This window comes from Blennius ocellaris, assembly GCF_963422515.1.
Source record: "Blennius ocellaris genome assembly, chromosome: 18".
Lineage (NCBI taxonomy): Eukaryota > Metazoa > Chordata > Actinopteri > Blenniiformes > Blenniidae > Blennius > Blennius ocellaris.
In genome coordinates this window covers 3,160,170-3,173,040 of record NC_137667.1, presented here as the reverse complement: position 1 = coordinate 3,173,040, position 12,871 = coordinate 3,160,170, and the positions used below count along the sequence as shown (strand labels likewise).

General features: G+C 50.1%; 1 protein-coding gene across 1 annotated transcript; it reads left to right on the top strand.

Annotated features, from left to right (window-relative positions):
• Nucleotides 1-1,472: 1,472 nt before the first annotated feature.
• LOC308143324 (calmodulin-1) lies at nucleotides 1,473-12,665 on the top strand. The gene is made up of 6 exons (XM_080514064.1): nucleotides 1,473-1,606; nucleotides 6,045-6,075; nucleotides 6,812-6,955; nucleotides 10,041-10,147; nucleotides 10,400-10,535; nucleotides 11,184-12,665. The coding sequence occupies exons 1-6, from the start codon at nucleotides 1,604-1,606 to the stop codon at nucleotides 11,210-11,212; spliced, it is 450 nt and encodes a 149-aa protein (XP_080370190.1). The 5' UTR covers nucleotides 1,473-1,603; the 3' UTR covers nucleotides 11,213-12,665.
• The last annotated feature ends 206 nt before the right edge of the window (nucleotides 12,666-12,871 follow it).

Sequence of the window (12,871 nt, the reverse complement as noted above, 5' to 3'; positions counted from 1 at the left end):
TCACGTATTTTCTTCATATTATGTCTCCATCAAGTGCCACTGCCTGGTGCAATGCAGGTCCCGTGTAGCCAATCGATGAGGCCGACGCATGTGGTGTAATATTGCAGGTCCGCGTCAGCCAATCAGAGGCGGCGTTACAAGCCGGCACGGCAAAACTCTCCGGTGTCAACCCGGGACCCGTACGTCGGAGGTATCCTTCCGCTGCTGGAAACTAGTCCCCTGCCAGGAGAGCGCGCCTCTCCTCCTGGAGTAAAAAAAATAATTAATAATTAATATATATGTGTTAGTAAAGGCCCGTTTCTTGCAACAGTTTGTTTTTATTTAAGTTCCATTGCTTGAAACATCATAAGAAGTTGTCTTTTTTTTAATTATAGATAACACATTTAAAGGCACAGTCGACATTTTTGTGTGCAGTTTAAAGTTATGGCTAAAATTACTAGTTAAATTACAAAATCTGTATTTTATTGATCGATCGGGATAAAAAAAATCTAACTTATTATCAGTATGATTACCAAATGTTTTGAAATTGGTTGAAATTTACTGAGAAATCAGGTTTTTACAAGTTTAAAGCATCATTCAGAGAGGAAAACAACAACAAAACAAGTTAGGTGAGATCAGATCTGAAATCAGGACAGTTTGTTCCAACTTAATTATGGTCCATATATAAGTCATAACTCCCTGATAACTGGACCTCCTTTGAATTTGCTGCAACTTAGTACAAAGGTTGCAAAATACTTCCTGGTCATCTGTCAATCAGTAGGTTGCAGGTACGATTCCCCATCTCCCTCCCCCAAACTGTCCTTGAGCACATTGCATGTCAGCTGCCTTCGTTGTCGTGTGAATATATATATATAAGTGAAACCTGCTTATCACCCCTTTATGACAGTTAAACATTCGTGATTAAAGGTGGTATTTGGATGCATTTCTGCAGGGACATTAATTCCTTCATGTCACGTGTTTCTATCTCATGCAATCTGCAGATGGGGAGAAAATAAAAGTGATATGAAAGCCTTGAGCTCCTTGTACATCATGATTACCTCATGCCATGGGTTCAAATGCAGGTCAGGGGCCTTTCTGTAAGGGTTTGCATGTTCTCTCCCTCTCGTGCATGTACATAAGTGTGTGTGTGTGTGTGTGTGTGTGTGTGTGTGTGTGTGTGTGTGTGTGTGTGTTTTCCTGTCAACATATGATGCAAGTGATCTGAAGCATTTGACCTCCACGCACACCGAAATACTACCATTATTGTCAATTTCTGCCAAAACACTGCAGACATGTGCGCGAACGCACACAAACCACGCGTGCATCGCAGTGCGGGGATGCTCTGCGGGCTCGCCGGGTCACGCGTGCACCTGTTGCACGCCTGCAGGAGCTGCAAGGGGGGGCTTTGAAAAAGAGCTGCATGCTGCTGCTGCTGCTGCAGCGGCCCCGAATCGAAATAAGGAAGTGAGTGATCCGCGCTAGCGTGGCGGAGGGATACAACGAGGCAATCCCCATTCTGGCCACGGCCAATATACACGCCGCTAACCCGCCAGTGGAACTCCATCTAAGGAACGACCACACTCCGAGTCTGCCTCCGGACCAGCAAGCACACAACTCTTCCGACATGGTACGTATCGCCATTCATTCTATACAAGAATACGACGAAGGGTACCGGGAGGGTTTAGAGGAGGAGGAGGAGGAGGAGGAGGAGGAGGGGGGTGATTTAAGTTATACTTGTGCGGGCAGGTCGGCGTCGTTACCGGCCGTCTTGTCTCGTTTGTGTTTTCATGTGGTTCGTCTCCTGCTTGGTTCATTGATTCCGGCCGGGAGAGAAAACGCCCGTGTTGCAGGAAGGCGCGAGCGGACCGGCCGTGTGCGTGGATTTATCACTGGAAACTTTAAAAAAAAAAAAAAAAAACTGCATATGCGTTCATAACTGCGCAATTTCATACAGTAGCTTTTTTTTTTCTACCACCCCCCCCCACCCTCTACCCCCCCCCCCCCCCCCCCCCCCCCCCCCGCCCCCATTCCAGCACCAGATCTGTTGGTGTGGGTAGATTGTAGATTATTTGACACTGTTCTCGACTATTCCAGGCTATTATGGGTTTATTACGGCATAATTCTGCAGCCGTACGTGTATTAAAAGGTGCAATTTTTACGATCCGCCTTCAGGAGCGCAGGCGTGTTGTTGGGGGGGGGTGGTGGTGGTGGTGGTGGGGGGGTTGCTCCTCTTCCTCCCGGGATGTGGTCATGTCCCCTTGCCCACCGATGGCGCTCCTCTGTATGGGTGGAGGAGTGGATCGGTGGAAGGGAAGGAGAGAGTGGGGGGGTTGAATAAAAGAGGGGGAGGAGAGGGGAGGGGGGTACGTTTGCTTTCTACCCCCCCACCCCACCCCCCCACCTCGTTTTTTCCAAGGGTTGCACCATCTTTGCTTGATGGTGGAAGTGAAGGGAGGGGGGGTGGGAGGGAAGGGGGGAGGAGGTGGTGGAGGGTTTAGACTCCTGCCAACTATTGTATCCCGTCAGTGTTCCGCAACGGAAGCTGACCATTTTGTGTAATTTGCACGGTTACGAGGCGACCGTTGCACCCCCCACCCCCCCCCCCACCCGGCCCTTGCGGGGAGCGTTGGCGAGGCCGTTTGCGAGGCGCAGTTCCGCCTTCTTCCCCGCAGCCTCCAGACGGCGGGGGCTCCTGTTTTCTGAAGCCACCAACCGCCGCCCGCCGTGTGTGTGTGTCGGCTGATTTGGTTGCCTCTTTGCAAATCTCTCTATTGTATGCAAAACACCTGACGGCGACTCCTGGCGCCGGCTCCCCCTCGCCAAGCGGCCCCCGCAGCTGCTGAGTTTGGGGCCCCCGCAACTTTTGAGTTTTTGGAGCAAACGCGCGCATCGCATAGGTTGTCGTTGGGCGTCCGGTGCGCCACGGAGGACGTGGTTTCGCCCAAGCTGGAGCGATTTGCACGATGTCGTGGAGCAGTCTTGACCAATTTCTCCAGATGTTGATGCCACGCTGACATCTGTAATGACCTTAGGGTGGGGGGTGGGGGGGGGGGGGGGGCTTTGCAACATCAGAGGACGTTACAGAAAGGAAACAATCCACATGCTGGAAAAGAGGGCTTCAAGCTATTCTATTGATTATCAAGCTTGATAGATCATTAATGGCCCCGGGGAGTAAAGGAGCCACGCACCTCCCTCCCTCCCTCTCTTCCCCCCCCAACTCTGCTGTGATCAAATATCCTATATATGGTATCGAGCTGCGATGCAGTTTCACGTTGCAACGACGCAGTAATTGGAGTGTAAAGTGGAATTGTTTGTGGAGCCAGCCATGCCGTGTATCAGCGCCCCCGAGGAGTTTAATCCGGGGGCCCGTGGGCCCTGCGTCGGCATCAATGGGCCTGCTGAGGCGGAAACAGGCTCCCCCCATTGAGGTGGAAGTATCGAATAGGTCGTCGGACCGTGCCGGGCCCTATCCTGTTCCTGTCGCGCTCTTGTTTGCCGATGCATGTTCAGTGACTTCGACGGACATCCGATCCGCCGCCGTGAATAATTCATACGGCCCCGGCAGCGGCAACACCTACCCGTGTCCCACGTTTCTGGTGTCTGGGAGTGATGAAGTCCTGCCTGTGTGCCACGGAGGAGCACCTGCCATACGGTGGAGGCCGGTCACGAGAGGCCGAGGTGCAGGCGGTGGTCACACCAGCCTCCCCTCCCGCCCCTCCGGGCGCAAACTTGGCCCGGAGGCCTCGCTGTCTTTTGTCCGGCCCCCAAAGAGAAGAGGCGTTCAATGCTCTGTGGAGCTCAGTGCTTCTATTGAAAGGGAGCGTGTGTGTGTGTGTGGCTTTGTCACAGTGACTCTTTGTGTTTCTACCAGTGTTAGTGGGATGTAAACATGTGTGTGTGTCACGCCCATCTGTCACAGCGACAGCTGGTCCTGCGCCGCGCACTTGCTGGACGCGGAGATGCTACGCTAAGGTTTCTCACCCGGCAAGCAGATCACAGCACATTGAACATTCGTGAACTGGACGTTACGCAAGAAGATAATTTGCTTGCGACACTTTGCATCCCGTGTTAGATTAATAAGTTGGTGTGAAACAGCGTCGACGCGAGTGTGAAAGGTATTCCTGCCTCCCACTGTCGTGCTTGGAGTGCTTCGCTAGGGCCGGCTGCCCGGACAACAGTGGGAGTGGCTGACCCACTCATGCCAGTAAACCGTTGCCAGCAGAGCACCCCACCCCCCACCCCACCCACCCCCCCCACCCCCTTTCCCAAATGCACTAACACACACTCCTGGTCCTTTAACAAGCTGTTATTAAGACTGGAATCGTGGCACCAGGCAACCCTGTACACAAGACAGTGGGGATGCTGAATCACAGGGATTATTCCTCGGAAGCTTATGTCACATATTAGAGTGAGAAGCAGAAAGGGGAAATGGTCAGAGGAAGAGGAGGAGTTGGCTATGGTCTAAGTGCAAAGGGACCAAGGTGGGCCACGAGGTGCTGTTGCAGTGCCCGACAAGGCCCCAACAGCTTGGGCCCGAGCCAGGGGAGGATCCATAGCAGTGAGTCACCAAAGCCCACACTCAGGGAGACAGCAGGGGACATGAAGATGCAGCAAGAGCGACACAGCATGACAAAGAGGGTGAGTCAAGAGAAGATGGGGGGGGAAAGGTCACTTATCAGTCGAGAGAGTGACCAAGTAACACAGGAAGGAGGAAGGAGAAGAAGAAAAAAACAACGTTGTAGGTGAATTTATTGGTCGCAAAGAGCAGCAGGCCGGCTGTTTTTTGTGTCTTGACATTTCCATTGCTCGTAGAGGGAAATGGTAGCAGGAAGAGGGTGTGGGGTGGGAGAAGAATAAGCAAACGACGTCGCAGTGGGTAGAGGAGGCTGTCGAATCCGCTCAGGTGATCCCATGAGAGTCTGCTGTAGCCCCCCCCCCCCCTCGCTGATCAGATCAATAGGTCCAAAACATGCTGGTGCTGCTCAAGCCGTCAGAAAAAAAGTCATTTTTTTCTGTTAGTTAAAAGTTAAAAGGTCATCGTGCTGCATGTCAAGTGGCGATCGGCTACATCTCATCCAAGTACATCAAAAAACCAAAGAACCCTCTCACCTCCCAGTCTTTTGAGTTCAGGCTCCCAGAGTCCAGCGGCGACACTCGGATCGGTCACACAAACACGTAAACACACCGCTGGGTGGAGGAATTTGCGTCGAAGCACAAGTGGCAACTCTGACTAATTCACAAGACACACCGGGGTTGGAAAGATCGGGCGTTGAGGAAGAAATGCTAATGGGAGCGTGAGCTTTACCCCTGCACATCTGTGTCTGCTCATGTTTTCTCTGTGTGTTCCTGCGTTGTTGCCAGGCGCAGTGATGTCAGCGCCGTCTGTTAACAATAACAATCATAAAATACAAAGTTGTTTAGTACACAGCAGGGATGTTAAAAAACATTTGCACCCAGTAGCTGCACATTCGTGCTTTTCCACTGAGTATGTTTGACTATCAGTAGAGGTTTTTTTTTAAAACATTTTCTTTCCCACAAACAGTCGTTTTTTCGTAAAAGGCCTGATGGTGGACGCTTCAACAAAGCGATTAGAAGCGCGTGAGTCACTATCAGCCATTAAACGTGGAAGGAAAGCAGGAGGAAACTGAACCGTGATAAGCAGGCATGAAAAACGCTGATGTACCCTAAAAAAAAATCCTCCGTCCCGAGGTGGAGGTGAAGCTTTGTGGGGCCACCTTCTTGGAGCTTCTGGCACAAAATCGTCGTCTAACAAATGTAACCTTCATTAGAACTGGATCCTATGTGTACGGGGGGGTTGTATGGGGGGTTGGAGGGGGGGTTAACTCAAACCCACGGAACTGTGCTGAGAAAGACAAATGGCGTTTAGATAAGCGCACTGAAGGGGACATTGTCACGGGCTGAGCCCGGCTGACCCCTCGACACAGTGGCCACTGTTGAGCTGTCGTTGCACTTGTTGGGCGGGGACGGCGCTGAGGAATGCAATGACCAAACACTTTTCCTTGTTGAGTAACTTTCCCCCCATGTTTCTGTCTCCACACCCACAGGCCGACCAACTAACAGAGGAACAGATTGCAGGTAGGCATTGGATTATTCTTATTAGTTGTTTTTTTTAAATCAATTGTTTACCCACCAATACATTTCCAAACGGTCACAGTCGCTGCTTTTTACGTCACTTCTATGCAACATGAAGTAAAAATACAGAACAGCCACAGGCCCTCCCTCGATAGCTAGTTAGTGTCTTTCTCTCTCTTTTTAAATGAACAGAGACATAAGAGGAAGAAGTTTCGCAGTAGCTATGAGTCAGGCCAGCCACAGTGAATCGTCACTTTTCCAGCCGAGTTAACGAGTAGTTTCGGTCGCCGAGGCACCTTGATATCCATAATAAATAAGCGACGTGGGCTTTGTGCTAAAATTGGAAGCTGCACAGCTCCTTCCCGATTGAACCCCCTCTGTGGCTAATTAGCTTGTGCTAAGGCCCCCCCCCAAAGGCTAACGCTCACTATTGCCTGGATTCACTTCCCCGGATGGGTTTTTTATGGCCCCTGTAAGTTAAGAAGCCGGCTTTTCAGAAACAGAAAAAGTGATGCAGCCATTGGGCCTTCGTTCAAGTTCCCATTCTCTCTTTTTAGTTTTACACAAAAGTGTCAGCGCTCAGCAGCCTCATAACTTTTTTTTTTTTTTGCGTTTAAACTCCTTCCCGCAGTCTCTTATTAACCTCCAGGCCCCGCAACTCCAAAACGCTCCTTCTGTAACCCCCCCCCCCCATCTCCATGACTGCAGCAACACACTAACCTCGTTTTCTTCTCCGCAGAGTTCAAGGAGGCTTTCTCCTTATTCGACAAGGATGGTGACGGCACCATCACCACCAAAGAGCTGGGCACCGTCATGAGGTCGCTGGGCCAGAACCCCACGGAGGCCGAGCTGCAGGACATGATCAACGAGGTGGACGCTGACGGTCAGTAGTCGCTCGCGCTTCACCAAGGGGTGGGAGTCGGAATCATCGTGCGTGCGGGAACCCGATTCCGATCCGAGATACACGCCGAGTGTGTCCAACCTCTGGCTGATGTGCTTCCACATCATTAAATTCACCCGAGCGGAGTGGAAAGGTCTTTTTAATATTTAGGTTAATGGTGGTCCTTTCCTGTTAATGCCCTCGTTTTAATCAACGGGATGAACTGCGACTGTCACGCCGAACCACACGACTGTCCCTTGAGATGAAAACCCGTTTCCACGAGAAACATTTGGCCTTTTGGTGACGGAACCTCCATTACAAATGGCCGCGGGATTACAGAGAGCGTTCATTACCGACCAGTCGCCAAACACACTCGGTGGCGTCGTTGCCCACGTCCCTCCCCTTGCTGCCAACCGTCCAGCCAGCTTTTTTTTTTTTCACATGACGTCTCCCCCTCTGGGTCAGCAGTTCGGTTATCGTGTGTGCAGCGCCATCATACGTGGGGGTACGTAGAGTTTTTTAGTGACCCGTCAATGGCCGATTTAATTTGCCAGCTGCATCGTCTCCGATCAGGTTCGGAAGAACGCAAGCAAAGACGGGCGGGGAATCGGGAGAAGGGGGGATGGGGGGGGGGGGCGTTACCCCAGTGGCGCTCTGTCAGCTTATAGGATTTGTCCAATGGGACCACATCGATCGGGAGGAATCGATTGCGCCGCGGCTTTGGCGGCAGCGCCTTTATTGAAACGTCCTCCCACCATCCTCGGCGTACCTTCCCTACCCCTCCCCCCACCGTGTTACATCCGCACACACACACACACACACCAACCATCACTAACATCCCCTTGTTCTGCCTCTGCCTCCCTTGGCTGATGCAATCTAGGTCAGACAGCAATGAAGCTAGTAATGGAAAATAAAAGTGGTTACATAAGGCCTCTCTGCTGCTCTGCACATCCAGTACCCACATCAGCAGCCATGGGATGTCAGCCGGCCCATTGAAAATCAGCTTTATTTACCAAAAACAAGGAGGCCGTGGCAAAGAATTACAATGAATGGGGAGGCTGCAGAAGTGAGAGAAACACAAGTCTTCTGGCCGCTCCATTGTAAAAGGCTTCGCTGCAAATTCATGAGCGGCGTGGGCTACAGTTGTCGGATTTGACGAGAAGAGAAAGCGGCACTACACCTGCTCGGAATGACGCAGCGGCTTCTGTGAACCCGCCGACAGCCTCTGACGGCTTCAGATAAAACAAGAAAAGAAAAAAGAAAAAAAATTGCATTGTGTGAGGAAGTAAAAATGTTAAATTGTGGATTAAATAACAGGGTGAGCTGCAGCCGCTGCACATTGCTCATCGGCATTACACAACCCTGCCCTTGTTTCTTCACTTCAAAGGGATGGGATTTGGCTTTATGATGCAGAAAAGAAAAAAGACAAAAGAAAGAAGAAAAAAAACCACACAGGATGACCACACACACAAGTGCGCCGAGATGCCTCGGCCTTCTATAGTTTGCGTCAGCGCCTCTTATGTGTAATCGCACCATCTCCCACTCGGTTCACTCCTTATATTCTCTCCTCTTCACATCTCCCTCATCTCCATCTCCATCTCCCTCTCCGCCGCCCACTCGCTCCCTCCCTCTCCGTGGTTTCTCTCTCTCTTTTCTCCCTCCCACCATTTTCTCTCTCTCTCTCTCTCTCTCTGTCTGTCTTCCCATCTGCCTTCCACCCGATCTTCATCTCTCCTTGCCTCCACCCTTCCTCCTCCTTCCTCCTCCTCCTCGTTCTGCGGCCACCACATGGCCTGCAGCTGAGCAGGTAGCACCCGTTGTCTTGAAGTAGTGGCTAACCGCGCGGTTCTACGAGGCTCACGCTTCACCTTCTGCCCCCCCCCTTCTACATCTCCCTCCCAACCCCCCCCCCCCAGTGGCAGCATGTGTTCCCATGGCGCTGCTGGCTGTCTCTGTTTGTTAGATAACAGGTCCTTAGATTGTTACCCTGGGCTATGAGATCACCATCTGCCCCATCATATTACTGCATCCCTTTTTGTTGTGTGTGCACACACACACACACACACACACACACACACGCTCCCTGCCATTGGTTAATCTGTACACACTCCAGCGCCCGCCCACCTACCCCCACCCCCGGGGGGGCTAATCCCAATCCCCATGGGTACTTTGCCCTTGGTTGTCTCTGACCTTCGCTTTCAATCCGCCACTCAAAAAAATGTGTGTTTACTTTTTGCCCGTTGTTGACGCGAAAAACGCGCTTCCAGATGTTCGTTTCAGAGGGAAGCGCTCGGCCACCGCTTCTCTCTCTCTCTCTCTCTCTCTCTCTCTCTCTCTCTCTCTCATCCACCCTCCTGCGGTGGTGCAGCGGGCGAGCTGCTGAGCCCTTCATAGATCCCTTCCCTCTGCGGAGGGTCTGATCCAGCGCTAATCCCATCTTGACACCATCTACATGGATATTGATCCTGCCGCACACGTGCAGGCCGACAGACGTGCGTCGCTGCGGCAGTGGAAACACCTCAACCCCCCCCAGCCCCACCCCCCGAAACGAGGCGAGAGGCTGCAGGACGCAGGAGGAGTGGATTTCGGGTAAAAGGGAAGAAGCTGAAGATCCCTTTCTTGTCCTTCCTGCCGAGGCCCCCGGGAGACGGGAGCCCTTTGATTCACGCCGGCTTCTTGGAAGGCCGAGCTGAATGTCTGCATTATGGATGACCGGCCACGGGTCGTCCCCCCCCCCCCCCCCCCTCCCCCTCCCATAGCGTACACGACGTTTTCTCGGGGCTTCCCTGAGGAAGAAAGGGAAGCACACACACACACACACACACATACATACGTACCGTCCCTCTGCTCTCAGGCCATAAGAAGGCAGATTTACTGTAAAGTGATCTGAGAGCTTCTCTCCACTGTCAAAGGAGGACCTGAAAGAGGACTGAGCCACGAGATAGACGTTTTCAGTTGACCGATTCTCATCAGCTAAATGTGGGCCTCTATTATCCCCAGTTTGCTTTTCAAGTGATTGCGATGATTTAAAAAAAAAAAATTTTCCCCAGCTGATTAAATGTGCCTCATTGATCATCACTCATTCCAGGTAATGGAACCATCGACTTCCCGGAGTTCCTGACCATGATGGCCAGAAAAATGAAGGACACAGACAGCGAGGAGGAGATCCGCGAGGCCTTCCGGGTATTCGACAAGGCGAGTGGAGCTTCTTACCAGCAGGGCTTCTTCCTGCCCAAACGTTAGATTAAAAAAAAAAAATTCAAATAAGGCCTGACGAGTCACAGGTGAGATTTGTCGAGCCGTAAACGAAGGTCATCATCAATCCTCCCGACTTCCTGCTTCCTTTACCACCCGGCCGCTCTTTAATCGATCGTGTTTTTTTTAATCCCCCGTCGTTTGTTCAGCTTCCTCGTTTTTATTTATTTATTTATTTCCCCCCCTCCGCAGGACGGAAACGGCTACATCAGCGCCGCGGAGCTCCGCCACGTCATGACGAACCTGGGGGAGAAGCTAACGGACGAGGAGGTGGACGAGATGATCAGAGAAGCAGACATCGACGGGGACGGACAGGTCAACTACGAAGGTGAGGCGGATTTGGGAAAGAGAAGGGAAAAAGGAAGGGAAAAAAAGACGTCACGGTGCACAAATAGCCTCGGTTTCTAGGCCACGGCGAGAAGCTTTTATTAAATGGGGGGGGGATTCATTTTCTACGTATTTCTCTGAGGGTGACTGCAACACAGGCACACACTTTATATTAGTCATTAGACGGGAGCCGCTGAAACACAGAGGGGAGAAGAAGCCATCCTTCTGAATTAGCGTCAGTGTCGGGGGTGGGTGGGGGGGGGGGCTCTCGCCTCCTTCCTACCCTAGCGTCAGTAAGTCTTTGGCTGAAAAGAGGCCGACTTCCTCTCTTCGCTACCAAACAGACAACAAGAGGCTCCTTTTTTTGTTGTTTGTTTTCTCCGTTCAGCTCTTAATTCCTGCCGGCGTCGTAACTGTAAGCGCACGGCGAGGGCGTTTTAATCAAAACGGGGCTTAATGAGACGAACGCGGAAGCCGTTCGGGGAAAAAAAAGGGGGACACTAATTAGGACGTGTGTTGCGATCCCGCTCGAGTTGATTAAAAAATTAATAAAGCATTTAACAATTTAGCAGGTGACTGCTCTCAGCGGCAACAGGCTGAGTCCTTATTGTCTCTCTCTCTCTCTCTCTCTCTCTCTCTCTCTCTGCAGAGTTTGTACAGATGATGACTGCAAAGTGAAGCTTGCCCGCCCCGTCCTGCCCCCCCACCACCACCCCCCCCCCACCCTCTTAGAAGAAAAGAAAAAAGAAAAAAAAACGTTCCAAAAAAAAAAAAAAAAAAATGTTTTACTTACCTCTTGGGAAAAAGAAAAAAAAAAAAAAAAAAAAAAAAAAAAGTTCATTTATTCATACTGTTTCTGTATAGAAAATAATTGAATGTTGAAATAAAATATCCTTCTGTCCACACGGGAAAAATATACAAAAAAAAAATATCTGCATGAAAAACGATGGTTAGTGATCCTGTCCCCCCCTCCCCCTTCCCCTTCCCCCCTCCCCCCCCCCCCCCCCCGGAGATCAGTTTAGCATCAGTACTTAACGAGTAAAACTTAAAATAACCAACGAACCCTTGTAACTGCTACCTTCAGACTCCAGCGTCTGGCGGAAATCCCTCCAGGTCCATTTGCTAGTGGTAACTGTCCGGGCTGGCCATCTCTTCTCTCTCTCTCTCTCTATTGTTTTTCTTTTCTTTTCTTTTCTTTCCTTTTCTTCATGCATGCAGCTTGAGACCGGAGCACTAACTCTCTCCCACCACCTCCTCCTCCTCCTCTTCCTCACACCCATCCTTCCTCCGGGCTACCAGAGCGTGCTGATTCCACTAAATAAGCTGTCCTCTTGTTGGTTTGGTACAGTTATGTTTATTTCTTTTTCTTTTTTTTTTTTTTTTTTGTATTTGGAGAGGATCCCTGTACTGTTAAGATGAGAGAATATTACCAGGTTCTAACTCAAAAAAAAAAAAGTGGAATGGGATTTAATTGTATGCTAGATAAAACGAGAGGGGGAAAAAATATATATATATATTAAAAAAACAAACAAACAAACAAACTACATTTTCAAATGTTTGGCATGTTCTTTTTGTTTTTTTGTTTTATTTTTGTTATGTTATTTGGACGGCCATCTTGGTAGTTGTGCGTCCCGCCCCTTTTCTTTTTTCTTAAAAGGAAAAGGGGGGGGGACTTTAAAAAAAAAACGAAACAAAAAAAAAAAAAAAAAGAGTCTTACGGTGAGCTTTCTGTTTTTTTTTTTTTTCTTTTTCGCTGAGATGGAGTGTCCGTCCTCTTTTCGTGCAAGAGAGAATCACTGGCCTTCACTTTTCTCTTTCTTCTTCTTCTTCTTCTTCTTCTTCTTCTTCTTCTTCTGTTTCTCGGCTCAAGGCGGCGGCGCCGGCGGCCCCTCGCCGTCCGTCCGTCTCGAGTTCAGTTTACATTCATTCCAAGTTGTACATGCTAGTCTTTAATTTTTTTTTTTTTTTTTTTTTTTTTTTTCAAATAAAAAAAGACCATGAACTTTATCATGTCTTATGTCATTTTTCTTATGCTTGATTGTGAAAATGATCTATGGAAAGACAGCATAACAAAGTCTGTATGTTGTTTACCGACTAGACAAATGTGTCAACAATAAATGATTACAATCATCCTCCTCTCCGGTGTGTCTTTGGGTGGGGGGGGGGTTGGAGGGGGGGGGGGGGCAGGTTTGCACTCATGATGTACATACATGATGCCTCTCCTCTCTCTCTCTCAAGGCCTGGCCGGTTGCTAGGCAACAGGAGCATGCTGTAACTGGGATGTTGGATTTTCTCTCATTTATTTTTTTTTTTTGAAGGCAAAGTGGGAGTTGGAAT